At 44.9% G+C, this 27,964-nt stretch overlaps 1 protein-coding gene across 1 annotated transcript in view; it reads right to left on the reverse strand.

Moving 5' to 3' along the window:
• TRPM5 (transient receptor potential cation channel subfamily M member 5) overlaps positions 1-27,964 on the reverse strand; it is a 71,544-nt gene that overhangs the window by 28,166 nt on the left and 15,414 nt on the right. The window contains exons 6-14 of the mRNA XM_059721340.1: positions 25,382-25,573; positions 21,306-21,408; positions 19,225-19,343; positions 17,193-17,543; positions 13,684-13,815; positions 12,736-12,859; positions 7,453-7,598; positions 6,082-6,194; positions 3,496-3,591 (exon numbers count right to left, since the gene is read on the reverse strand). Coding sequence (XP_059577323.1) covers positions 3,496-3,591; positions 6,082-6,194; positions 7,453-7,598; positions 12,736-12,859; positions 13,684-13,815; positions 17,193-17,543; positions 19,225-19,343; positions 21,306-21,408; positions 25,382-25,573 — 1,376 coding nt within the window. The remainder of the gene's footprint in view (positions 1-3,495; positions 3,592-6,081; positions 6,195-7,452; positions 7,599-12,735; positions 12,860-13,683; positions 13,816-17,192; positions 17,544-19,224; positions 19,344-21,305; positions 21,409-25,381; positions 25,574-27,964) is intronic.

A 27,964-nucleotide genomic window follows, 5' to 3' on the forward strand; every position in this document is an offset into this window, starting at 1 on the left:
GCTGGTTTGTGGGTTGGATCAGACCCTGTACTGGATTGCGCCCCAAGACCCTGCACCACCTCCACCTGCTGGGATCAGGCCCCAGGGGCATTAACCCCTGCATGCCAGGATTGGGTTCTGGGGCCCTTTGCCACCCCTGCCTGGTCCTCTGTGATGGGATCAGGCTCTGAGGCCCTGTGCCACCCCTCCCCAGCACTGCAAGCTGGGATCAGGCCACATAGTGCCCTGTGCATATACAGTCTAGCATGCAGGGTCACAGCTTGCAGAGCTCCCCATAGACCGCAAGGGAGCCCTGCAAGCTGGATAACATGGCACTGGAGGGCAGATCTAACCCATGGACTGGGGGTTGAGCACCCCGGTGTAATTTGGAATAGCTCTAGTTAAATCGCTGGAAGCATTTTGCCCTTTAGCAGAAACACTGATAGGCTCATCTTTTAGACTTTGAATGCATTTAAGACATCAAACCAACTTAAAAAGATGGTCTAATTGTTTTAGTTTTAGTGTTTTTCATTTTGATATGGTTGTGGGTCTTTTGGTTTTGTTGTGGTTTTAGTTTAAATTTTAAATATGCCCCTAGCACCTTTTCAATACAAATATTGCATGAAGAACAGAAAGGCCTCTTATTTATTACTATTCCATGTACAAAAATTAAATTTAACTTTTAACAGTTATTTTGGTTTTAATAATCCAAAATGATAATCTAAATAAAGATTTCATTTTGAAATAGCAGCTTTCTTTTAGGTCCAAAATGAATCATGCTTAGTCACATTAAGGAATACCTTACTCATTGAGAAATCTTGCTAAAGTTAGTGGAACTACTCAACAAGTACCTTGACTAAGGGTAGTGTGATACAACCCTTAAGATTAAAGTCCTGGTAAATCACTAAACAGTATCACAGAATATTTCAGTAAAGCAACCCATCTTATAAACTATACATCAATATAAGCTCTGACTGCATTTGGATTGCATTAATATTGTGGTAATTGAGGAGCAATTTGTTCCATGTGGTTGCAAACTGTTTTTCAGTCCTCCAGGGTGTAAAGTTCTACCTACAAAAAAAATGTAAATTATTCTACGCAGATAATCCAAAGCCCTTCTATTTGGTAGCAACCTCATCCAGTAAAATCCTGTGTTGTATTTTCTTATTTTACTGTTTCCTGTGGCTGCTCTGCAAAAAAAAACTTGTTTCCATCTAAATTGCCAGTATGGAGGCTAAGGTATTATTGGGCCTTTGATTTTGTGTTTCTGACATTATGGAGTACACCCTTTAATGAGAGACCTACACTTTGGGGAGAGCTTTACCTACATCTTGCATAAAATTCAAAGCAATGATTCTTCACTGGTTTTTAATTTCCCTTGACATTCTTGATAATTATTAACTATATTTGTTATAAAGAGAAGTTTTCCTCTACAGTCTGCCTGATTTTGTTGATTCTACAATGAAGTCATTGTAACATTAAATTGATGAGATGATCACAGGCATTCCCATGGCAACAGACTAGTGTTATAAACAAGATAATTATGACTTCACTGTGGGATTCAGAAGGAGAAACAGCTTGGGAGAAAGAGAATTTCCTCATTAAAACATATTTCTGAGATTTAATAGCAAATGTAATAAAAATCATAGTATAAAATGTATGCTGTCCTTTCATCCTAGGGCATGGAATGCATTATAGACATTAAGTAATATCAGCCACCTGGAGAAAATGGTGCTCTTATACCCATTTTATGAATGGGGAAAACAGAGAAACTAATTCCGTTTTCTCTGTAAAGTACCAGTAATTCAGTGCCAAATCTAAAAATAGAACCCGAATTCTGACTCATTTTATGGCTCTCCCCCACAGATGACTCTCCCTCAGATTCAGCAGTTCATATGTTTCCATGAATGCTGCTGAATCAAATAACACACCCTGGGCAGACACCTCTGGCAAGGTTCATCATTTTTGTTGAACAGAACATATCTGTTTCAGACATGCAAGTCTCTTTAGCAGTAGTAGTGTTGTGGACTTATCAAAAGTAAAACAGTTCTTTCTGTGAACTTAACAGTAGAAATTTCTTGGCTACATTCAGAGCTAAACTGATGGGCTTTGTGGTTAAGGCACAGGGTATGATTCAGCAGATCTGGATGGAGTCACAAACTCTGTTGTAGAATTCACATGTGCCTCTGGGCAGGTCAGATGATCTCTTTGTACCTCAGTTTCCTGTTTGTAGAATGGAATAATATTTTATCCATCTCTTGATCTTATCTGTACTTTAACTACCCAGGGCATGATCTGTCTTCAGTGATCCATATGCATTGCATCTAGTGGTGCAGGATGCTGATTTTGAATTAAATCTTTAGGTGCTATTTTTAGGGTGAATTGTGAAGATGTGGACATATAAGACTAAGCATCAGAAAACTTCACTCCTAAGTCTCTTTTGTGGCCAATGAGCAGCTCACCACTTATTTTGTGCAGTGTTAGATCTTAAATCCAAACTCAGTATCACCCATTCACTGAGTGACAGGATGAGAGGTGACTTTAGACAAGGTGTGTCAAACATACAGCCCATGGGCTAGATCTGGCCTACAGAGCCCCACAAACTGGCCCCTGGCGCTGCCCATTTTGCTGTGCCAGACCATTCCTGTGTGTAGTGTCCAGGATGTGCGCTGCCCATGGTGCTTGTTCAGGCCAAGTCCCAGGCTGCTCTGGTGGTGGTACTCACTCAGCTGTGTCCTGGGCTGCACTGCCAGTGGTGGTCACTTCACTTGGCATCCCCAACCAAACAGGGCAGGTGATGCCTATGCTGGATCAGGCATGGGGAGGAGAGGTGTCCGTGAGCCTGATCTGGCTTGGGGACCAGCCATGTTCCACTTATCCAACCTGTGGAGCCATATTAGTTTGACCTGCCTGCTTTACAGCAGTGGTTCTCAAACTCTTTAGACTCAAGTACCCCTCCAAGAAATTGCCAGCACTTAGTTTTCACTCGTTTTTTGACTGCGAAAAAATAATAGTGCAATTTTTCTGTTGTAAAGAACTCAGAAAGACCTCAATAGGTCAATGTTTTTTACACTATGGATTCCTATTTGAAATCTGTGGCTTTGTCTTGCGAATAATGTGTAGGTGTTTGCACATTTAACAGTGTTAATATTGACTGCCCCCTCCTCTCACAACACCCTTAAAAAGATTTCACAGTACCCCAGGGTGCCATGGTACTCTCTTTGAAAATCACTGCTTTAGAGAATCTGGCTAGTACAAAGGGCATCAGTTCTGTAGAAGTGACCTGTAGAGACCAGTCAAGCTATTTAAAAATGGCTTCATGATCATCTTTAATTTTCCATTTACAGAATCATAATAGTAAGGTTATGGCATTTCCTGAAGATTAATGATTGACAAGGGTCCCTCAGCCGTCCTTTGGGTCATCAGCTAATCATTCATCTTTCAAAAATATCCCATGCTTTGACTTATGTCTTAATTAAACTTCCAAACAGTATTCATGGATGCTCTCATACTTACCTATCTCCCTCCATGGAAAAAAGCAAAGTTCTTTCTGTGTCTAGGCTGTCCAGCTCTCTAAATGGCTCTGGCTCATTCTTTGATTGTTTTTCTTCACTGTAAGGAAACACAGTTTTTACTGAAAGACAGTGGAGAAGCAACTTTTCACTTCTGATTTGGAATTTCCATGGCTGTATCCTGGCCTGGGTTTTTGCCTCAGAGAGTGTCTATCATGGGGATAGAAGGAACTAGCAAGGTTGGGAGAATATATATTCTTTGGGAGGGGGTAAAGTGAAGTTGACTACAGGGCCAATGGAAAAGGGATGATCTTCTGCTCTAGAATAAATGGAGCAGGTTGACAAGTTTCCCCTCAAAGGATGTCAGCGTGCTGGACAGTGGGTGAAGGAATAAACCCACTATGTCAACCCTGCAAGATAACATAGCTGTAGCAGATTTGGCCATTATTCTGGGCCAGTGCAATGGAGATGGGGGAAGTTGGTAGGCAGTAGTGAACATGTAGTGATAAAGGATCAAAGCCTGTTCAAGCAGAGGGGGTTAGCAGCATTAAGGTTCATGAGTTTTTTTAGAAAATGACATGCAAGAGAATTAAGTGGCTGGCATCACATCTGGCCACCTTTGAATGAGAAGGTACTTATTTATAGCTGGGCCAACTAGGAATGACTCTCAACAAAAATCTGGAGTGAAGTTCAGCTCTTATCTCCAGAGTGGCTGCAGAAGTCCTTGGTGAGTCAGTCTACTCTGCACTGCATGAGATGCACCCCAGTATAGATGTTATGTAGCTGTCTTTTTGCAGCACTGATCATGTGCCAATATGTTCCCTATCTCAAGATGTAGTGTGTGCAGAATGGATGTATATCGTGTTTAATAGTAGCACTCCTTGGCAAAACTATTTGGTAGTGTAGACAGATTCCTTCACTGCACAGCCACTATACCCCAGAAAAGTATTTTGAGACCTCCCTCTGTTTTGGGGGGTGGGAGATGGAAGTGTTCTCATGAGAACAATTTCAGAAAGATTCATTTTGAAGGACAAGTGAAGGTTTGTGTTCAAAGGGTTAGGTTTGAACTGTGATTCATGTCTGAACTAAACTACTTTATATTTGAGCCTATTAGAGTTGCTAGCTTTAATCATTAATAATGACATTGGCAGCCTGAGGCCGTAAAGAAGTTTTTCACTTGCTTCAGAAATGAATTTAAAAGGAATGTGGTTAAATCCTTGTGATTCTTAATGCAGCTTTCTAAAAGTCCCAGCTCCTGGATTCACGTGATTGTAAAAACTTCTCAGCTTTTATTTGAAAAAGGAAAGAACAAGATTCTAGCCACCTCTGTTACAGAGGAAAGATTGAAAATGTGAACTTCTTAGAAATCTATAACATTTTAAGTTTTAAAATCTTGATTGACTTAAAGTTGACAGTGTGTCATATTTACCCCATTAGCAGACCAGGTGTTGCCCTCAATTTAACATGAGGAGAAAAGCCCTTTGACTTACAATCAAGCATGAGGCAGTGCGGGGAGGGTGCAGAGAACTGCTGTGGCTCAGCTGCTGCCTGCCTTCCCCCATTGCCCTTTCATCCTCAACACTTCTCTCCCACAGCCTCCAGTCTCTGCCTCTCCTACCCTGTACCACTTTGCTCTCTCTTTCCCCTTCTGCTGCACTCCTTGCCCTTTGCTCTGCACTGGCAGGCTCTGTCCCTGATGCAGCCTGGGGCACAGAGCATGGCTGCAGCCTGGCCCCATAGCAGCAGCAGCAGCAGGAAGCTGGCAGTAGTGCTGTGTGGCCAGGCTGGAAGAGTAGTGCCAGCATAATGCAGCTGCTGCTACAGGTCTGGACTGAAGCCATATTCAGTGCTTCAGGCTTCAGCAGGGATGGGGCTTGCTGGCATGCAGCAAAGGTAAAGGGGAGGTGGAGTGGCAGGTGGGGGGAAGAGACTTGGGGTGGGGGGCAGGGATCTGAGGCTACAGGTGGTAGAAGTAGCATGGAGAGGGAAGAGGGGGGAAATGGGGGAATTGGGGCAGCCTGAGGTTGCAGGGGTGTGGCACAATGGGGCGTAAGTGCAGAGGGGACAGGCAGCAAGGGAGAAAACTGCCTGTCCTCCCACCTCCACACTGCCTGCCCCTACCATCTGCTCCTCACCATCCCCTACTGCCTGCCTCATTACTGCCCCCCCCCTCCGACCAGCCATATCATGTTCCCTCTCCTACTGTCTCCCTCACTGTCTATCCCCAGCTGCCTGTCCCATTACTGCCCCTCTCATCACCTTTCCCCCCACCACCTGGAGTAGTGGAGGGGGACACATTTAAGATGATCCTCCAATGATTAGATTCCATACATGGAAAATTGTAATACATTTGTAAATTTTCCAGTGTAGAATCTCAATACTGAGAGGTTGTCTTGCCTCAGGGTCTTCTTGTATTCAGGTAAATATGGTAGTTTTTAAAAACCTAACTCGTTATTTTAAATGCTTGAAGTTGCCAGTAGTACATTTATGATGACCACTGTCTTAGCTGACACTAAAGCACATTATGTTTTTTACTAATTATTTTTCTTCCCTTGTACATCTCTTGCAGAAGGGAGAATTCTGTGTATACCTGAATGCTATTACATTTGTGTAGATTAAAAGAGGACACCAGAATCCACAGATTAACTTCAAGATCTGTGTGCTTGTTGACATGTCTCCCCACCATATTTTTGTCAAGAAAGCCTAAAAGTCAAAGGAAAAAATGTTTAGAAAAAGTAAGTCATTTTGTGTGACACAATGCAAATGCACATGCAGCTAAATTATGTTTCTCCTCTAGGAAGCCTTAGGAGGTATTGGACAGGAAGCATTTCTCAAAACTAGACTCTGGCTAGGTACAGATATTTGAAAAGCCTGAGATGGAATCAATCTAAGTGGCATAATTTTCTGCAAGTGCCATAATTCAGATCAGTAGCAAACAGAACACGCATTTGCCTTTTGGTGGGGAAGGGAGAAGCAAATCTTAGACCAGGTTCCACCATTTTTAAACCAGTCTGTGTGCACCAAACTTCTGCTCTGTTACGGGTATAGACCAGTTTTGAATGCTGACCTTCTGTTACGGGTATAGACCAGTTTCCAGTCACTTATACCAATAGAAGTATAATTTCTATACCTGGTCTCCATCTTTGCTGCAGGTTTCTGAGTATTGAACATTTAGTTATCCCTCTTTAGGTTACCTCAAATGTCATTTTGCAGTGTATCTACACTGGCACAGCACTTACTAATGCATGGTGCGTAATATTTCTGCAGGTGGATCCCATGAACCTTTGCACTCCAGCACACTGAGCCTTCTGTGCATTCTTTCTCAATGAATTGTGGGAGAATTTGCAGGTGCTTTTTGGGCACAGGAAGAGATTTTGGATAAGGCAATGGAGGGAATAATTAGTTTGTATCAGTAAAGGTTATATTAAGTAGTGATGGGTTGTATTAAATCAAGCCATAACCTATCCCCTCTGGGCCAGCTAACTAGAGATAAAAGGACTCTTACTCTGAAACTGGAAATTTTTGTGTGTGGCCAGGGCTCCAGTTAGGGATCACATTCAAGTTACAACTTGAGTTAATTCTGAAGTGGGGAGAAAAAAGGCTTTAGAGGGGTCTAATACCCTTCTAATGGAGGGGATTTATCCCTGTGCAGCAGCATTAAACCCCATCAGGTTATGGCTTCAGTCATTCTATAAAGAATGGGTACTACCCTTTGATGCTCCAGAATGGGAAAAGGAAGGCAGTAGGTGAAGGCTTTTTTTATGCATGGAGAGCTAAAGCCCTGGTAAAGCCTTTGTAAAGCCCTGGTGGAGAATACATGCTTCTCCCAGTGTCAGTGGGAAATTGGCACTGGGATAATTTCCACTGTAATTCAGTTTGTGTACTGCCTGTTTCAGTGAGCCTAAAAGTATAATCAGGTCCTTTCACAGAAACCAAAGGAGCTTCTTTGCATTTCATTTACCTGGACACCATCATGTGCAAAAAAAGTCTTGGCATCTGCTTCTGTAGCTAAGTGGAGGCATGTGGTTTTGCTCCAGTACTGGTTTCTTCTCACCAGTAAAGCAAAAGCTCGGTCTTCGCTGTTGTGATAACATTCGCTGAATAGCTCTGTCAAATGAACGAAACAGAAAATGAATGTGTGCGTACATGCGTACTGGGGCAAGGGGAGAAATAATTAATTTTCTTGGCAAGTGAGTCCATTGTGTTAGGAATATATTTTTAAAATGTTTCCTTAAATTTCAGTGATTGCAGAAAAGACACAGGGGAATTCCTCATGGCTATTAGGTGCCCACTCTATCCTTTTTTTGTGCTTGCATACTCTACTCTATTTGTGAGCTTCGGATGTATTTATGCATGCTCCAGGGGTGGGGGAGGCATTTAAATTACAGCAGCTCCAAACACCACTTTTATTAAAGTGCCTACAGTGTCTGGTGTATTCAGTCCCGTGCTTCAAATTGGCCACCATTTTGAAGCACGGGGATGCTGAATACACGAGACATGGAGACTGCTGGAATGTGCTAATTAGCATGCCCCAGCAGATTCGATTAATCGGGTCTGCTCTGACACACTGTAATTATAGTAGCGTCACTGCACGTCTACAGGCACCCTTTGTGTCTGACTTCTTTTGCCTTCCCTATTTGATACATTTTTTATTGATAAATTTCCCATCCTTAGTTCTCCCCCAAGTGATGTAAAAGTCACTGTTCACAAGCACTCAAAGGGTGAGATTACACATTACAATTAGAACATGTTAAGAGCGCTTAAAACTTGAATGATCACACATTAAGGCTCATTACCAAGTGCTAAGTGCCTTCGTTAACAAGTGCTAAGTCTTAAAGTTATGCCACTTCTGGTAAGGTTTATCTCTGAGCGGTGCTTCCTAGACTGAGTTAAGTTAACTTCTGGGTGTTCACCAGAAATAAAATCACAAAATTGCAGTCTTTCAGTATCCCAGGAGGCATTGCTCCCAGGTGGACTAACTATAATCTAGGACCCTAGGCCTTGTACCAACAGCTGGGAACAGCCAGGCAACCGGTGGATGGGGTTGGGACGAGTGGGTAGAGGAGCCAGGGGGACAGTTACATGGGGAATGGATAAGGGGAACATGGAGAAGGGAAGAGTGGATGAGTGGGGAGCTGTGGAACTGCTGTCCTCTCAGACCCTACATCATTCCCCTGCTACCCCAATTGCCCCTTCTGCCATCCAGCACCTCCACCCCTAAATCACTGCCCTTGTGCCCCAATCAGTCTGAAAGACAGAGGTGCCAGTGGGAAGTGTTCCCCCTCCCTGCCCATTTCTGGATTCCTGAAGAGCATGCCACCCCTGCATGCCCAGATTTAGCCCCTGCCAGGCCCTACAACTGAAAGGCAGGCAGAGGGAAGAGGACAAGTTGGGCAAGGAGCTGCCAGGCAGCTGTGGAGCCTGGTGGGGGCTGGATCCAGGTATGGACTGCAGGGATCCTTGGAGCAGGCAGAGAGGAGGAGCTTCCTTCTACCCCACAACTACAGCCACTGCCACAGCTCTCAGGCTGATTGGGGTGGCAGGACTGCAATCATGATATGGATGGGTCAGTCAAGGGATGGGGGAATCTGAGAGCTGATGGGGGGCAGTGGGATTGTTTGGATGGTGGAGAGGGAGATCCAAGCAGCATGGGGGGTGCCCTTCCTGCCTCTCCCCCACCCCCCAGCCTATATTGTGGGTAAAGAGTTAGCAGACTCACGGCCCCTCACCATGTCCCTGTTTGCCAGCCTCCTAGCTGCAAGTCTGAGCAGTGCACATTAGAGGCTATTAACCCTCAATGAGTAACTGATCACTAGCACTAATTAACTTTAACAAGACTAAACATTCTTGTTAAAGTTAGCACCTGCTAACTCTAATGTGTAATCTTACTCAAATACATGTTAATGATCTATTCTGCAACTGCCTTATGTGCACTATCAGACACCAGCCAAACTTTAGCAGATCTTCTGCTTTGAAAGGTTTGATTCTTCAAGGTGCCAACCCTCCTCTACCCCTAGGAGCAATTCAAAGGAGATGAGTACATTTAACATTAAATCCTAGCCAAAAGGCAGCTGATGTCAAGCCACAGATAACTGCATACCAGCATCAGCCCTTTTGGAATCCACTATTAACATTCTTACGGTCTTCAATAGGAGCAAGTGTTCAGATGCTGTAGTGGTAGGAGCCATTCAAGGAAGTTGAATGTGTTTTGTAAAATTTGGTTTCCTGTGTCTGTTACTGTACCAATTTTAGTATTTTATTTTTATGCATTTCCTATTCCTGATATCACATGTCAGTCACTTTAGTTTTGCAATGTCAGGTTTCTTTACTTAAAGTTCATATTCTTTAGTTTGACACAGATATCTTTACAGTCAGTGTCAATAGAACGAATATCCTCTGAATAACATATAGGCTTCCTGAAAAACACGTAGCTATCAGGGCCACATTAAGACAGGGGTTCTGAGCCTGAGCTAACACCTAGTGAAGTCAATGCAACGAATTCAGTGGTCTTTGGATTAGGTCTTATCATCCTGCACGTGAGACCACAGCTGCTGAAATGGTCAGGACCTTGGCTTTCTCTTCTAGTGTTTTAAAGTTTCTAGCCCATGTGAAGAAAGAGAGAGCCCCTGAAACTTTTGCATAACCTGTTCAGTCATGTCTGCAGGCATAATGAAACTGACTCACAGGGGAAAGAACCGGCGCACATTTTGTGACCGGAACTTGTCTCCACAGCATTACCTCAGGGCATAACATGTGTTTTTTGCTCCTAACCTGACTCCCATCCAGGGGCAAAAAAAATCTTTAGTTCTGGTTAAGTGCTGCTTTCATGAGCAAGCCAGCTGGTCTTTCAAGGTGGGGATGAGCTAAAGCTCAACTTCTGCTGATGCTCAACAACTGGTAATGCTGCAGGGATGTGGCATCTCATCAGCTGCTGAACTAATTATTTTGTATAAGCTTAAATTGTAGTTAGCAGTTGGTCACGCCCTGTTGGTCACCCCCTGACAGAGACTAGCTTGAATTAACTGTTACAAGTGAAGGAAAACCCTAAGACTTGTTGCTCTTGGTGCCCTGTGTCCCCCTTCCAACAGTGAACTCTGTGTGGTGGAAGAAAGAGAAAGCAGTGGGCCTGGCATCTGAAGCAGCTTGCCTTTTTGAGGAGAGAGGATTCCTCCTGCTGCTCATCATTGATGCTGCCAAAGGAGAGGAGACCCCATGCCGCTCTGAGTCTCTTTAGTAGGATGGGCCCTTGCCACCAATACTCTATATAGGAAGCCTAGTGCTTACAGCTGCAGCTTGATATAATCTGGTCCTGGTTGCTGTTAGGATCTTCCATTTGTCCTTGGTGACAGATATTTTTAGCTGTGGCTGCAGCTTGAAGTAAAAAGTTAAGTGAAAACACTCAAAACCAGCTACCTTGTAGGATCTAAAATAATGGGCGCCTATAGACGTGCAACAAGGCTGCTCCAACGTGCATTGTAATTACAGTGTGTCAGAGCAGACTCAATGGAGTCTGCTGGAGTGTGGTAATTACTGTGTTCCAGCAGACTCCAGCGTGATGTGTATCAGTGTCCCTAAACAGAAAAATGGTGTTGGGGGTGCTTTAACTAAAGCTTATTCAATGAGCTTTAGTTAACACTCCCCTGCCACCATTTTTCAGTACAAGGACACTGATACACGTGATGCTCCAGCCACTTTAATTAGAGCAGCTCTCGGAGCGACTCTAATTAAAGTGCCCTCCCCCCAAGCATGTTTATAAACTCTAAGGCTGTGAAGCTTTGGTTGCCGATTCAGTTCAGCAGAGATTCGGCCCGATTCGGTGGCCAAATCTCCGAATCTGAATCAAATCAGGAGACCCTTTAATCTCTCCAAATCGAATTGGAACCCTCCAAATTGATTTGGAAAGATTCAGCGATTCGGATATAGACACAGCCTTAAATGTTTTTTTCTACATACCTCCAGGTAGCAGGCAGCTTGTGAATGCAGCAATGGTGGGGTGGATGGAGCATCCCACAGGAGTGCAGGGGGGTTCCCAGAGCGCTCGGCAGCAGACCCAGAAGTGGACCAGAAGCAGTTCTGGTCCACTTCTGGGTCTGCCGGGGAGTGCACGGGGGGCCCCCCCTGCGCCCCCCAGGCTCAGTGACTGGTGCCTCCTGGGTCTGGGGGGCAGGCACCCAAGGCCCCCTGTGGCCAATTGCCAAGCTGTTTGCCACCGAGCACCTGGGGGGCCCCCCGCATTCCTGTGGGACGCTCAATCTGTCCCAGCATTGCAGCATTCATGAGCCATGCCTGGTACCTCGAGATATGTAGAAAAAATATTTAAAGCCATGTCTATGGCTGATTCACTGATTCTCTTAATCAGCATTGAATCTTCAAATTCAGCCTAATCAAATCGGGGACAGTAATCCGAATCAGCAATCCGAATTCAGCCCGGATTTAGGCTGAATAGGGCCCAATTCGCACACCCCTAAGAAACGTCCATTCATGTTGGCAACCTATACAGCCATAGCAAGACTGAGGAATAAAACTCTGAACTGGATTAGATAATGGACTAATCCAGTCCATTTACCAAACTTCCAAATAGACCCACACTGCACAGTGTTTTAGCCATTTTATTTTTTTGGTCACTTTCTTACACCCCTGTGCTTCTTATTTGAAGATCAGAAACCCAAGTTTACAAAACTCCTGGAGAGAGGAAGTTCATAAGGTATTTCTAGCCTGCACAATACTGGGAAGTATTTGAAAACTGAAGAAAACATGGACTTGGAGGATAGATTCGGAGGACACAAAAAGAGAGAGAACTGAGAAATGCAGTTACAAAAACGGACTTTACTGCACATTTGGGAGAAGAGGAGGTTTATGACTAAATTATTCTTCTAGAGACAGCCAGCAGACAGGGTGTATTTTCATGGGCACATTCGGGTTGTTTTTTGAACCTGAAATGGTCTCCTTCCAATCAGAGACCAGTTTCCCTTTAATGCCCCTCCCTTCAAAAAAGCAAAGCACAACAAACAAACAAACTCCCCACAGCATAGCCCCAAAATAGTGATTTAAAAACACATGTTAAATGAAATATTTATGCTAGAAGAGCCTGACTTGAGAGAATTGAATGACAGAGCTGCAAAAGTCTTGAACTTCCCACAAAAGTATGTCTATTGTTATCTTAAGATTGTTTCGCTAGTTGGCCTTTCAGGGCCAGTCACCTCTTAAATATTTGATGATTATCTTAAAGGCTGCGGTTGCTTACCCACAGCGAGCTGCTCATACTTAGCCTCTTTCATTATACGAGCTACTTCGGTCTCTGTCTCCAGTCGGGACATCTCTTTAACAATCTTACAAGCTGCCAAAGCTGCAGCTACACCTTCCTGTCCCTGGAAAATTCAAAGGAGGTAAAGACAGCATATTATGAATATTGGTGATTCTGAATGAGAGGAATATCACCAACAGATGTGATTAGATTTTAAAAAGACAGTTTTCCTGTGGAGAATCTCCATTTTTGGCAGAGATTAGAACAACAACAACAAAATCTTTGTTGGCTTCCAAAATATTTGGATTCAGAAATGCTGCCACAGTTTCTCATGGGAGCTGGACTTCTGGCACCTTGCAAGCCTAAAGATTTCTGGGAACTAAGCTTGAGAACCTATAAAGGAGCCTGTTTTCATGTATCAGGCAAGAGCCAAGACAAGAACAGTGACTGGTAGAAATAGACAAACACACTTCTCCACTTATGCAAAGCAAGAGTCAAAGATATGCTGTTGTGCTCCTTTCGTCTGTCCCCATGGTGCCAAAACCAAACACACAATTAACCCATTATAAAAAGAACAAAATCTGAGGTCAGAAGGATGAGTCATTGACTGTCCAAAGGACAAATGGTAGCTCCAAAGCCAGATCCTCAGCTGATGTTAATCAGCAGACCTCCATGGAAATCAATGAAGCAGCATTGATTTTCTTCACTAGCTGTGAAGCCCCCAAGCATTCATCCATAATAATATCTGACTGCTGTTAACTTGAGCTACATTCAGACTAGAGCAACTGAGAGGTCAACATTTAGGTAAACAGAATATATCACATTTTGGAAAGCAAACATATTTATCTTATCAACTCCATAACCACAAAACTACATATTCCAATATTCCATATATTTATATAAAATTGCCAATATCTGACTTCAGGTAACTACATGTATAAAGCTTACCGTAGCCCAGAAGAACTTTGCCATCTTGTGGCGGTTTTGAAGTACTGCCCATAAAAATAAATCCCTCCAAGGATTCTCACTTTTCTGATTCATATCCAGGAGCCCCAGTAGTCGTTTTGCATTTGTTTTATCCTAAAAAGTGTATTTTTAAAAAGTATTTAAGAATCTGATCATTGCTTTATTTTGTATGTTTAATGCAGTATTAGATACACCCATGGAAACTCCAGCAGCAATCAGCAGTTCCAGAGACTTCATATTCTTTAATTTTTTTAGAACCAAATGGCAACTGATTCACTCCATATACTGAATCAAAAGGGCCTTGTATCCAGGATACAACCTAATGTGTGAGAAAATTCTGGATGAAATCATTCTTCCACTGAAGTCAATGGCAAAGCTCCCATTAACTTCATTGAGGACAGGATTTCACCCTCAGTGTGTAATATCATCCTAGAAAAGCCTGTGATTAACTCATCAGGACTGGATTTCAGTTACATCAGATTTCCACTTAGTTCAAGCGTAAAAGACATAGTTTCAAGGCAAATGAACAAAAGGCATTTTATTTAAACACAAACAAGCCTCCATCAGGGCCTGTACAGGAGGAAGTACTCCATAACTCCATTTATTTTTACCTTATCAGCCTCACTATTTCTTCTCTCCAAACAGGGAATAGCTTAAATAGAATGCAGGTTGCTCTTGAGTTGAATGGAAAGTATTTTACAGAAAGCCTAACAACTTAGGTCAGCTTCTTTAGTGTTACAATTACGCAATCACCCCTTTCCGCCATGAGGTTATTAGAAATGGTCCAAAAAAGTACTATTTTTTTTCTAAAACAATTTTCCCAAAAGAATCTCCTTTTTCTGTTTTTCTTGTTGAAATCCTGGTTTGGAGGACTGGCTGAGTTTTGGAGATGTTACAGGTTTTCTGTGTAAAAATTAAAAACTTAAAGCTTTGAATGAAAATTGGGAAAAAATTGTTTTGGAAGACACCAAAGGATGTGTGTAGATTAAACAGGGGCCCTAAATTGAAGCAGTGGGTTTTAAAAAACACCACTTCAGTTTAGGGCTGATTAAACCCTTGTGTCGTGCACACACCCCGCTGACTTACCTGGCAGGGAGGGGAGGTTGAGCTGATGGTGAGCAGAGCAGTCCCTGAGCTGTGGGAGGAGCTGGTGCTTCCCTCCGTGGCAGTGGTAGCCCCCCCATTGGCGGCACCTGCCCACAGGCACCCGGCTCTGGCGGGGGGCACCGCAGCGGTGGAGGGAAACACCGGGCCCCCGTGCAGCTCAGAGAGGCAAGCAGGCTCCAGGGGTGGGGTAAGATCAGGTTCACCACTTTTCTTGGGCACAGCCTGCTTTCCCAGGCTGCTGCCAGGCTGCCTGCAGGGCTTCCTGCAGAGCCATGGAGCTGCATGGAGCCCAGTGCTTCACTCCATGGCTGTAGGGGCAGCAAACTAAAAGTCCTCAAAGGAGTTTTAGTTTGTTGTGCCCCAATTCATTTAAAGTGCATTACGCTGCTGAATTTCCTACAGCTGCTAGAATTAACGCTCAATACACCGCCAAGGCGTGAAAACACCATCACCATTAAAGCAGTGCAAAAGCTTTTAGCCTGTTTTAAAGTATTGTGCACACGTGCCTCTCGCTTCATTTACACACAGCAAAATGGTATCACACCAGCTTTACATTGGTGGGACACTGGCTTCAGCTGAGTTACTTCCAAATTCCACCAGTGTAACTGAGAGAACGCAGGTCCACAATCTTGTTTCTTTAACACTGGCAAATTTGGAGTAGGTCCACTGACTTCAAATGTGTCACTCCACATTTGGACTGTCTTTCCTGAGAACTAAATCCATTCTAGAATCAAGCCATGCTATGTTTCAGTATGATCAATCTGTACAATAAAATCTGTACAGTAAAAGGACTACTCAGGATTTTTTTTAGTGAAGTTCTTATGCAATCATTTATTCCACTGTTTCCACAGTGTTATGTCAACACTTGTGAGGGACAAAAATATTTAATAGTTCAATTTGACTAAATAATCAAAATTATGGATGCATTATTTCATTTTGGAAATAAGTTTGGACATTTTCAGTTCAAGTTTTTTTTAATCCTTCAGGGTTTTAGAAAACTGGAAAATATAAAAATTAAAATATTTTAGCCCAATATTCCCTTGCCAGCAGATCAAAGGAAGTGCTTATTCCTCTCTAGTCAGCACTGGTGAGGCCACATCTGGAGTACTGTGTCCAGTTTTGGGCCTCCCACTACAGAAAGGATGTGGACAAATTGGAGAGAGTCCAACAGAGGGCAACAGAAATGGTGAAGGGGCTGGGGCACATGACTTTTGAAGAGAGGCTGAGAGAACTAGTTTATTTAGTCTGGAGAAGAGAAGACTGAGGAGGGATTTAATAGCAGCCTTCAACTATCTGAAGGGTGGCTCCAAAAAGGATGGAGGTAGATTGTTTTCAGTGGCGGCAGATGGCAGAATAAGGCTCAAGTTGCAGCAAGAGAAGTTTAGGTTAGATATTAGAAAAAACTTCCTCACGAGGAGTGTAGTAAAACACTGCAACAGGTTACACAGAGAGGCTGCGGAATCTCCATCCATAGAGGTCTTTAAGACTCAGCTAGACAGAGCACTGGCTGGGAAGATCTAGTTGAGGGTGGTCCTGTTTTGATCAGGGGGTTGGACTAGATGACCTCCTGAGGTCCCTTCCAACCCTAGTTTTCTCTTATTCTAAAAGCTGAAATAGCTTCTGATAAAAATGCCATTGTGGTGCCTCACAGATGAAGTACAGGAGCATGAAGTACCCGCTGTCCTCTATAGGCCAGTGTCCCTAGTCAGGCAATATCTCTCATGATGATGAATACAAAAGTCTAACAAATAATCTTTTCCTTAGGCTATATGTGTAATTCAATCAAAATAAAATACAGGCAACTAGCCTACACTGCGTCTTGTTGACTATTGGATCTCCTGCTTTAAGATAAAATACTGTGGCTCTTTGTAAGCAAGGGCCCTTACTATTTTGAGAACTCAGTTAAACTGATATCTGGGGTTGGTAATGCCTGTTACTTATGTTCCCCATCCACAAAAGAAAGAGGAAGGTGTTGTCAAATTGATATACTTGAAGACATCCCACTAGTACTGAACTAGTAGAAACTATAGTTAATTTTTCTCAGAGTTCTAAAGAAACTGATATGAATGAACAACTCAGGATTATAAATCCCTATGTTCTTTTCTGTGAATCTAATTCTACAATTTTAACTAAGCTCAAGAAATAGCAATACCAGAATTGTGGCAATTGATGGAGTTAGGGAGTTGAGAAATCACAAAATATTTTACTAAATATCAATAAACAAACCATCAACCCCCTCCATTTCTAGTTTTGACATTTGCAACATGTTAACAATGTCTTTCTTTCATCTGACCTCAATTTTAATTATTTTAATAAAGCTAGTCATTTAAAAAAAATAAAACATAGAGGATTGGTTTAACCTGTGAATCTTAAGTATAACTCACATATTTCTTCTTGCTTCCTTGCTTGGCTTCTTGGTAGAAACCTTTGCAGGCATCATGAAGAAAGTCTTTGAGAACTCTAGAAACTTCATTGAGGGTAAAGAGTGGGCAGGTCTCCTTCACTTCTCTGTGTTGTTGCCCACTGAGTCCTGCCAAAGTCAATTTGCTTTCCTCATGCTTCTTCAGCAGAAGTGAGTAGAGGAGACTTTTCTGAGAAATGGAGCAGTAGAGCCTCTGAAGCCGGCTATATGTGAGGAAGTCGTACATGTTGGCCCCGTTGTCGATAAATAACTTGACAAATTCTGGTTTATCATTCACCAGAGCATCCATCATCACCTCCTCCAGGTCACAGGACTAGTTTGATATAAAACATGTTAAAGGATGTCAGAGGAGATTAGTGTAAGGAAATGAGCCCTTTACTCACTAAGCTACTGCTTTTAAAACTGTGCCATGCCACCAATTAGCAATTAGCAGGGAGTATGTTTTTATAAAAAAAAAAAATCAAATTCTCTGATAAAAAATAGCAAACTCTCTGATTAAACCCCCCCAAATCTGTGATTAAAATAAAAGCCCCCCCCACAAACTCCCCCAGCCCTGCTGGTGCCTCTCACTCCCCCTGCCCTCCACCCAGCCCTTCCAGAAGGGGCCCCTAGCTGCCAGGGCTACAGAATCAGGGACCTGGGTCCACAGCCCCCTGCCCCTGGCAGGAGGCCACAGCTGCTGCAGCAGAGCAAAGCACAGAGCCCTGCCCCCCCTGGCCACTGTCTGTTGCCTGCCTAATGCAGGCTCAGGTGCAGGGGCTGGCTCCTCACTGCTGCACATACTCCTGGGGGGCAGGGGGGACTTGCGCCCTCCCAGATCTGTACATAGGGCAGGAGGCCCCAAGTGCCACATACCTCCCGGCTGGGTAGCAGCCCCAGCCCCAGCCCTGCCCAACTGCCCCCCCTGGGGGCCTCAACCCCCCGCTACTCTGCAGTTTACCTGTGGGAGCTGCTTTCTAGGCTGCCTGGTGGCATGTGCATGCCACATGGTGCCACCTGCCTGACCACCCTCCTCTCGCTCCCTCCCAACCCCCTTCAGGCTGGAGCTCTGCCAGCCTGCAGGTAGCTCATTGCAAAACTGCAAAATCCAAGGGTTTCTCTATAAAATGAGAAATCTGCATTTTACTCTGATAAGGGGGGAAATCCATGTTTTAATCCGTTTTTCCTTGGGAAACAGAAAACCCAGATTCCTGGTGATTAGTTTTCTGACTGACATCTACGTATAAATGGGAAAACACCATTACATGACATTTACGACTGCCCCGCTGGTGTTGTTATATTATGTATATAGCAGTAGTGTCTGGAAGCCACAGTCATGAGCAAACACCCTGCTGTACTTTGTATTGTACATGCAGAAAAGACCATAAAGACTACTAGCAGTTTAAGGAGGGAAGGCTGGTTTAGAAAGAGAATGACAAACTTGAATCTTCAGCTATAAGCTCAAAGAAGAGCCAGCATAGGTAATGCATAGTACATTTTCTTTGACTATACATGGGGAATAACAGTGGCCTTTGGTTTCTGGTGCTACCTACATAAAGTTCTTGTCAGTCCACAGGATTATGTGTACAACTGTAATCTATGCCAGGACATCCCAGCTGGCAACCTCTGGGCCACATGTGGCTTGCAAGGGGTTAATCTGCACCCCCAGGTTCCACCTGGCTGTTGGTTCCCTTATTCCTTTGGCTGCTGCTACGGTCAGGATCTCCAAGCAACTCCCTCCCTTCTCTGGCTTTCACTTTCTGCCTCTGCCGCAAGGGGTGCGGCAGGGCAGGGCAGCACAGCTCAGTGCAATCTGCATTTCCAGGTGCTCCTGCAGTCAAGGAGGTAAGGCAGGAGGGGCTGCCCGCCCAGCTGCCCATGCCTATATGGTGCAGTGGTAAGAACTAGCAGATGAGGTGATGGGGACTGTGGCCTCACTGGTGTGGCCCCTGCTGATGTGGCCTCCCAGCTGCTAAATTGGACAGCCATGAGCTATGCAAGTAAATCCTCTTTACCTTCCATTCCACATCTCCATTGAATATTTCACTTTTAGCTATGTCCACTCTATTCCATGCCACCGCCAGCTTCAGTTCATCCAGATATTCCTGGGCTTCCTGACTGTGGCTTTTACAGGCTGCCAAAAGCACAAAATGTTAACAAATTCAGTGCTTAAATCTGCATTAAATTAGACCTCATGCATGCTTAATTAATATATGTATAGCTCAATAGATTGAGCCCTCTTGTTCAGTTCTCAAAATTGTGGGTTACCACTACAGAAATTCTTCAGACCCTTCTTTAATTTACTTCAAATATAACAATCTGAAAACTTATGTCCATCTTATCTTTTGAATGTTGTAGGTCTGCCAAAATCTTTCATTAAAAACATTAAAACAATCTCAGTCCTGTACAACTAATCCAGGAAGTCAGTGGATGGTTCTTTTTTGTTTTTGTTTTTGTCTTTAATTCACAGGATGTGGATTACCCTCTCCCCATGCTGAAACTTGGATGGTCCAATACAAATTGAAATGGATGGCTACCTTACTCTACTCTTCTGTCAGAAGAGACAGTGAAGGTTTGTAGAAAAACTGTACTGCTTTTATTACTATGGAAGCTCATTTGGATGTGTGGCTTTTTAAAATGTTTTTTTAATTGAGATATAAAATCCCCAGCATATTTCAGTTCCTCTATAGCCTGTTGCTTCTGAGAGGAGCTAACAGCAACCATGGATCAGATAATACATTGCCAACTAGAATAGCATATACATTTTAAATTGTCTAGTATGGTCTCATATAAGTATGTATGTGAGTGTTTCAGTTATTTCACCTACAAGCAAACAGAAGACTGCATCAAACAGGAACCCCTGCTCAAGAGCACACTTTGCTTGCTTCAGATTTTTTTAAAATGGTTCTATTTTGTATAGGAGTAAACTCAAGGCCTTTATGGGTTTTTTTGAGGGGAAAAAATCCAAAACAGAGAGGAACCCCCCTTATCACAGAATAGTAAGTATCTGAAAAACCAGGATACTCACCTGGGATGTGGTAGACCCAAGTCAAAATCCTGGTCTGCCTAATTCAGGCCAGGTATTTGAACCTCTGTCTCACACAGCTCAGATGAATGCCCTGGCTACTGGGCTGTTGCCTATTCATGGGTGCATGTCACTTGGTTTTTCAAGGTGCAGCTGCTGTACATTGGAGCAAGATGCTGGATTTCAGGGGGGGTGTCTACACATGGCATTAGGGGACAGCAATACACTGCAGAGCTTATTGCTCCACTGAGTATTGCTTCCCAGATCACAGCAGCCCGACTGGCAGGAGACTGGGGCGGGTCAGCCTGTCAGCATGGGGCTACTCCAACTGGGCTCAATATGCTGTGGAGGGGTTTGCAGGGGATATGAGGGTGCTTCCGTGTGGGGCTAACTGGCAGGCAGCCCCAGCACTGAAGCACCCTCGTACCCCAGCCAGCCAGTCATATGCTGCACACACAAAAACCGTGCAGTGGAGTAGGACTTGTATTTACAAGTCCTACCCTGCTGCCGAGTGTATTAGTTTCATGTCTCCTAATAGGGGTGCATGTATAGAAGCTTTTTACAGCACGATTAATTACTGCACAGTTAACATCTCATGTAGATGCACCCAGTCTGTTGTAATGCAAGTGAGTGCCCTAACTTCTAAGTCAGGCATGTGTGTGTGCGCGTGTTTTCCCCCTGGTCTTGAACTAGAATTCTATTTTGAACCAAAGAAGCCTTTTTCTGTTGAGACTAGTACATATATTCCAGTAAAAAAGTTTGGCTTTAACAAATACATGTAACAAACAGATGATTTTTCTGGTGAAAATCTGTTTTTATCAGAAAATTCCCAGTTTAGCTGGAATCCAAGATTTAAAACACATTCTAAAAATGGTCTTTCTGATTTGAAGCTCTCATTCTATAAACTGAATGACCCTTGGCAAGTGAAAATAATACTTGGCAGAGCAACAACAGGCAAACTTAGCTTTCAGGAATTAAAGCTGTACATATCCTACACAAACTCTTAAGTTATTAGAAGAATATGTACTTAGCATGTAACAAGTATAAATGCAACACAAAAAGGATTCTTACCTTTAACCAAAGCTTTCAAAATGACTGTGTCTAATTCTTCTGAACCTTCTTGCTCAAAGTCATGAACTGTTAAAAGATGTTGCTGGGAAATAATGTTCTGAATCTATAGGGGGATTGAAATAAAGTATTTTGTCATCCTGTTGCTATTCAAATTGGTGCTATGATCCATACAGTAGGAGAGTCCCTGCCCCCAAGAGCTTATATTCTCAATATACAGAATAGACAAAAGGTGGAAGAAAGGAAGAATTATTAGCCCCAATTTCCTCACAAGAGATGTGAGAACATAATAGTCTGTGATAAAGCTGGGAAAAGAAGCCAGATCTCCTGAGTGCCAATCCAGTTGACTCTATCATTCTCAGTTGACTTTTGGCCTTCTTTGTAGCTAACATGTATAGTGTTATGAGTTCTAATCATCTTGCCTTTTCATTCTGCAACCCAACTTTATTCCTACTAGCAGCTTCCTTTATTAAAATGCTTTCTAAATGTTCATTGTGTGAGAACCATCAAAAGTTGATTTATGCTGGGAAACTCCAGTCTAGAACAAGATTGGAGAAGGACTGGCTAGGCTGCAGTACTACAGAAAAGGGCTGTAAGATGAATATGAGCCAACAGCATGTTCTTGTTGCAAAAAGGGTGTCACGGCGGGGTCCTCACGGAGGGCCGTGATCTTCTTAAGGTCCCTCGCTCCGTGTACAGGCCAGCCCAAGGCACCCTCTAATTCTCGCCCGCCACGTCTTTGATGGTAAATATAATGATGGGAGGCTGCCTTGTGTTTTCCCTGGGCACGGCTACTCGGGACCTCTGTCCCCACGGTTCTTCCGGACCCCCTGGGGGTCTCCCGATATGGTGGGTGTTCCCCAGACACCCTAGCCTTGTGGGCTATGCGTGGCTCCTACCAACCCCTAATACCACGCCCCAAGCCTCGCAGATGTAATGGACGTTGTCCGGTCTGTACGCCCGCTTCTTGGGCCTCCTCTTTACTGTGGCCCACTCTGGGCTCCCTCTCTCGTGCCCAGCCTCTTGATGGGACTCTCGTCTAGCCCACTCTGGGCCTCCCCTGCCGGTGTGTTTCCGCTCAGGGACTCTCTAGCGGGCCTCCGGTCCTATGGGCCAACCGCACGGGCACCCTCTCTGACCCTGGCTCACCGCGCTGCTACTCCCTATCTTCTCGGGGCAACCGCAGCGCCCTGCCTCAGTCTGAGGGGTGTTGCCGCACTAGCCTGCGGCCGGGCTCGCTATGCCCGTCTCGGGCTCCTCAGTAATTGCCCCTCTCTCTAGGGCTCCTCAGTATGGCGCTCCCCCCCTTTGGGGCTCGCCGTGCCCACTCTGGGCTACTCAATAATACCACCCCTTTCCTGGGGCCGGGGTCTATGTTCCCCCACACACAATCTGGGGTCTAGGTCCCCGTCCGCAACCTACGGGTTGCGCCCGCGACCCACTGGCCGCGCTCCTCGCCGCCAGTTGCTCACGCACTGGCGTGCGAGCTGCGCCTTCCCTGGTGCTATGAAAATAATGCACCCTCTTGGCGCTAGGGCACCCCACACTCTCTGGGGTCCCTATAATTGAGGCCTCCTCCAACCCCTACAGCCTCACCCAAGCCTCCGGGTGTAATATACAGAGCCAAACGTAAACTAGAGCCTCCTGGCTATAACACAAACATAAAGCCCCCTGGCTAAACCATAGTGCCCAATCCTCTCAAGGCTATCATGAGCTGTACTTGCCCGTCGGGCTTCTCCCCATATTTCGGCTGAGGGAGCTCCTGCCTCCCCAGCTGCTGGCAGAGAACTGCCAGCCTGGCCTCAGCCCTGAGCTTTATAAGGGCCAGGCCCTGCCCCCTACAGGCAGCTGGCTCCGCTTGGTTGCTCCGGCAACCCGCAGCTGCGCTCATTACCTGAGCAACCCTCAGCTGGGCTCGTTATGTCAGGCCAGGGCACGCTCACTTGCTCCCTGGCAGTTTCTCCACTCTAGGAGCAGGGGCACCAAGGTGCCCTGCAACAAGGGCCAATAGCATACTGTGCTGTATTAACAGGAGCATCATTTGCAAATTAAGGAAAGTGATTCTCCTGCTTTATTTGGCACTGGTGAAGTGTCACCTGGAGTATTTTGTTCAGTTTTGGGCCCCACACTTCAAGAAAGATGTGGAGAAATTAGAAAGACTCTCAGAAAGTGACAAAACTGATTAGAGGCTTGGGAAACATGAATTATGAGGATAGGCTAAAAGAATTAGGATTATTTCGTTTGGAGAAGTGAAGACTATGTTGCGGGGGCAGGCAGGGGAAGGAGGGATGCTATTTAATAACAGTCTTTAAATACCTGGAGTGGTTATGGAGAGAATGGAGAAAGACTAGGGGTAAGCAAAATATGGCTCACAAGCTGGATCCAGCCCACAGAGGGATTTGTCCAGCCTGTGGCAGGTCCCTCCGTCACACCTGGCCCAGGCACAGTCTGACCCATGGTGTGTCCCATGCCCCCAGACATGCAGCAGGGCTGGGGTGTCTTGGTGATTGGACTCCATTTCCCAGCTGACCTGGCAGTGGCAGCTCCTTCCAGCTGTTGCTGCCACTGGACCCAACCCTGCTCCCTGGACACCCAGGCCCATCTGCCCTGCACCTACTGCTGGTGGTGGGACCCACACAGGCAGGGAACTTGGCCGGGTGGCTTAGATGAAGCTGTGGGCCAGTGGGGAGTGGCATCTGGGAGCCAGATGGTTGGGCAGGGCCAGGGAGACCCTGGGATCTTGGGGCAGTGCTAGCACAGGGCCAGAGACATGCAGGGAGCAGATCACTGCCCCAAGACCCTGGGGTCTCCATGGAGACTGGCCGGGACCCACACAGGCAGGGCCTGAACCCTGGGCTGACTGCACAGACCTGGCCCTGGCCCTGCCTGCTGTGCATGGGGGGGTCAGGGGCCCTGCAGTGCCCACTCCAGACCTGCCTGCCCCAGCCATCATGAACAGTAGCAGTGGGCGGGCAGCCGTGAAGATGGAGGCGCCCTTCTCCTTGAAGGAGGGGCTGGAGCTGCAGCCCAATTTCATGCTGCTGCCCTGATTCAGTGGTGGCAGTCTGGGTACGGAGGTGGCGGTGGCAGCAGCTAGGCAGAAGCTTCTTCTGGGCACTGGGGAAAAGCGGGACCTGGCAGTGGGCATGGCACCTCCCCCTTGCTGCTTCTAGGGCCCTCCTTGCTGTGGCTGCCCAGCTGCTGCTGCCACTGCCACAGCCGCCACACCCAGGCCACTGCCACTAAAGCCAGGTAGTGGTACAAAGTCAGGCAGTGGCTCCAGCCCCTCCTCAGGGTACAAGAGCTGCCTGGAGGTGGTGCTGGTAGTGGTGGAGACCCAAACAGAGTTGCCCCTGCTGAAGCTGCTGCCTGCCATCAACATGGAGCAGCTGCTGCAGCTGCTCCATGGTACCAGGTCCATGCCCACGCCAGCTCCTTGGCTGTCCAAGGCCTCATCCCCACATAGGGAGTTTCAGTGAGCTGTTGTGCACTCCTGCAATCCCATCATCTGACCATTGCAAAGTTCAGCGTCCTTCTAAAAGGAGAAACTACCCCATTGCTCTGTGAATTTATAGAGTCTGTGGGTCTTGTTATTTTTATGAATAGCATTTATTATTGAGAGAAGATGAGGATGGTGGAGATAAAGAAGAGCAGCAAGTCTATTCATGCACATCCAGAACCAGACTTCTGCTTAATAGTATCAGCTCATGGATTGGTTCTTCACAGCTGCAGAACCTCCACAGCTGCACTGCATGAATCATACTCCATGGCCTCCGGAGGGACTCCCTAGATCATATGTTCTGACTGTTACTTGAGGACACTATTTAGGGGAAGATAGAGCTCTAAATGTTTTAAGTGAATTACTGAGCCAAAAATAATTTTAGTCTCATCTGGCCTGATTTTGATCTCAAATACTTTTTGTGTGGTGTTAGTCTCAATTTTATGCCTAGCTTATTTCTGAACAGCGTCCCAGGAAATCTGATAAAATAGAGTGGTTACCAGGTGGACCACAGAAGCTGGAAGCTGGAAGAGAAAGTCTGTGAATCTGATACATGAACATATCAAACAAATGAGCTTACTGTTGCTGTCCACTGGCGAATATCTTTCCATAAAAAGTTCTCTGAAGGAAATTTTTCTTTGAACTGCTTTTTGACCACTTGTGGCACAATAAGCTGCGGCTCATTCACTAATGCAGCTAAGATGTCAGCTGTCCCCCCAGATCCTGCTAAGATGAGCCAGGGAGCAGAGTTTTCCAAGCCCCTGCAAATTCTCTGTAGTTTTAAAAATATACTTTAGTATAATGTTGTGGAAAGAAAAATAAAATAGATTAATACATTAAGGTGTGTTAAAATATGTTACAACCAGGGATGGGACACATGCCTGAACCAGACTTACCATGTATTCAGCCCAGGCTCATTATTTGGGTTCACCTTAATAACTGGCTTTTGTGATGGTATGACTTGCAGACTATACATTATTGCCTATATTATTTTATACTATGCACTAGTCCTGGTCTGTTATTTCAGTGCAAATTTTCAATCTTGGGTCCAGAATAATATAGAAAGAAGCAAGGATGGGAATCTCAGCGAGGGGAACCCCTCCCTCCTCCCCCAACTAAAATTAACTGGATGTCCTAAAAAGCAGAGCTATCTTGTAGGAACAGGTTATCAGCTACTTTGCATCAGCTGAAGCTTAGCAACTAGGAAAAGGGCTGCCGGAAGGATTAACAAGTAACATTGTTTATGCAGTTGTATCCACAGACAAGAAGAAACATGCAGATTGCTATGAAGAAATGGTGTAGGGGAGGGTGGAAAATGCATTCTACAGCAACTAATAAGAAAAATATCACCCTATCTGAAATGTTAATGGCTCACTACCAATTACCAATTTTTGTTGTGGGCCTGTGAGCAATTCATAAGACTGCTGGAGCCCCAGTACTGCTTATTCTCCTAAAGATTTTTTTGTGCTTTTCTTAACTGAATATTACAATCCCTGATAATATAAATTATCACATTTCAAGTGGCAGAGACGTTAAAAAAAGCAGTCAGATACTCATTCACAGCATGTAAGCATTGTCCCCACCCCAAAGATAACATTGTCCCCACCCAGTCTTTTCTTGGACTCCTCCCCCTCCTCTTGTCTCCTGAGGCCTTCAGAAGAAGAGTAATAGGTTTGCCCTGCAAGGCTTTCAACAGCAGGCAAACCAGAACTTCTGTCATGTATAGCTATAAAGGAAAAAGGTAAGAGATGACTTCATTACAATCTAAATGGAGTGAAGATTGCTAAAGCCAGAGGTGATGTTAATCTACCTGACTAAACTGTGGAAGGTGCAATGGCTAGTTGGAAATAAGACAAACGTTTTTCAGTTGTGAGGGGAATTAACTATTGCAACAAATCACCGAGGGCTGTCATACACTTTCCATCACTTGGCACCTTTAAATCACTGATTTACTGTATATTTTAAAATGGGATGCTCTAATTCAAATGCAAGTCATTCCATAAAGAAAATTTTTTTGGCCTGCAGTATGCAGGAGGTCAGATGAGGTGCTCACAATGACTTCTTCAGGCTTTAAGTAGATCGGGGCAGGCAATTATTTTGGGTGGAGGGCCGTTCATGAGTTTTGGCAAGCCATCAAGGGCCACGTGACAGGCAGCCAGGGGCAGATAAATATTAATTTTCTAAATTTTTAGGGGCCCCACAGGCCTGGTGGGCTGCATCTGGCCCATGGGCCACATTTTGCCCACCCTTGAACTAGATCATACCCTTTAAGCCCAGGATACCAACAAGATTATGTAACAGTGCACAAGGTAATGCACAGTATCAGTAAAGAAATACTGGTGAAGGTAAAGTAGAGATGGAAGAAAGAATTGTTCCATTTTAGAGTATGTTACTGCTGTGAAAAGACTGAACCTGAATTTCAGGGTCTAAGAACCACTGCTAAAGGAGACCTGGCAGTGTACCTCACTGAGCTCACTCCTCCACTGATGAGAGAAGCTTTGGCTCTTGGTGGAAACAGAAAGTTGTTAGATTGCTGTATCTTGTAACCCTGGATCTGGGTTTCCTTAGAGTCCTGAGAGGCAGTGCAAAGGATGCAATATCTGACTGCTGCCACACATTGCTCAATGAGCCGATCTGTTTGTATCCACATTTAGGTAACTAGCTGCAGTCCACAAAACATTTGTGATTATATTTTTATTGCAAAAGTTTTTCTTTAAATACAAGATTTTTAGTTACCTTTTGACTGAATACTTCAACGGAATCAAAATTTATCACCATCAAAAAGGCTACATAAAGCTGCTCATGTGTAAACACAGGCTTAGGAATATCTATAATAAGAATCATAATAGGCTTATTCGGTCTGTCTGGAGCACTCTGATTGGTTGTCTCAGCGGCCAATTACAGTGCTTACTGAAACAACCAATCAGAGTGCTCTGGACAGACAGAATAAGTGTGTTATTATTATAGATCCTGAGGCATTTCAAACATATATGCTGGCAAGTCAAAACTAGGATGAAGCACTGTCTCCCCCCCCCCCCCCCCCCCCCCCCCCCCCATGGAGCAGGCAGGCAGGCAGGCTTCCCCATGGGGGAGGGGGAAGTGGTGAGGGGCTCGATCCTTTTCCCTCCACCCTGGTGTTTGCCTAGCTGTCTTGTGGCCAGGG

This window comes from Alligator mississippiensis, chromosome 2 (genome assembly GCF_030867095.1).
Source record: "Alligator mississippiensis isolate rAllMis1 chromosome 2, rAllMis1, whole genome shotgun sequence".
NCBI classification, from domain to species: Eukaryota; Metazoa; Chordata; order Crocodylia; family Alligatoridae; genus Alligator; species Alligator mississippiensis.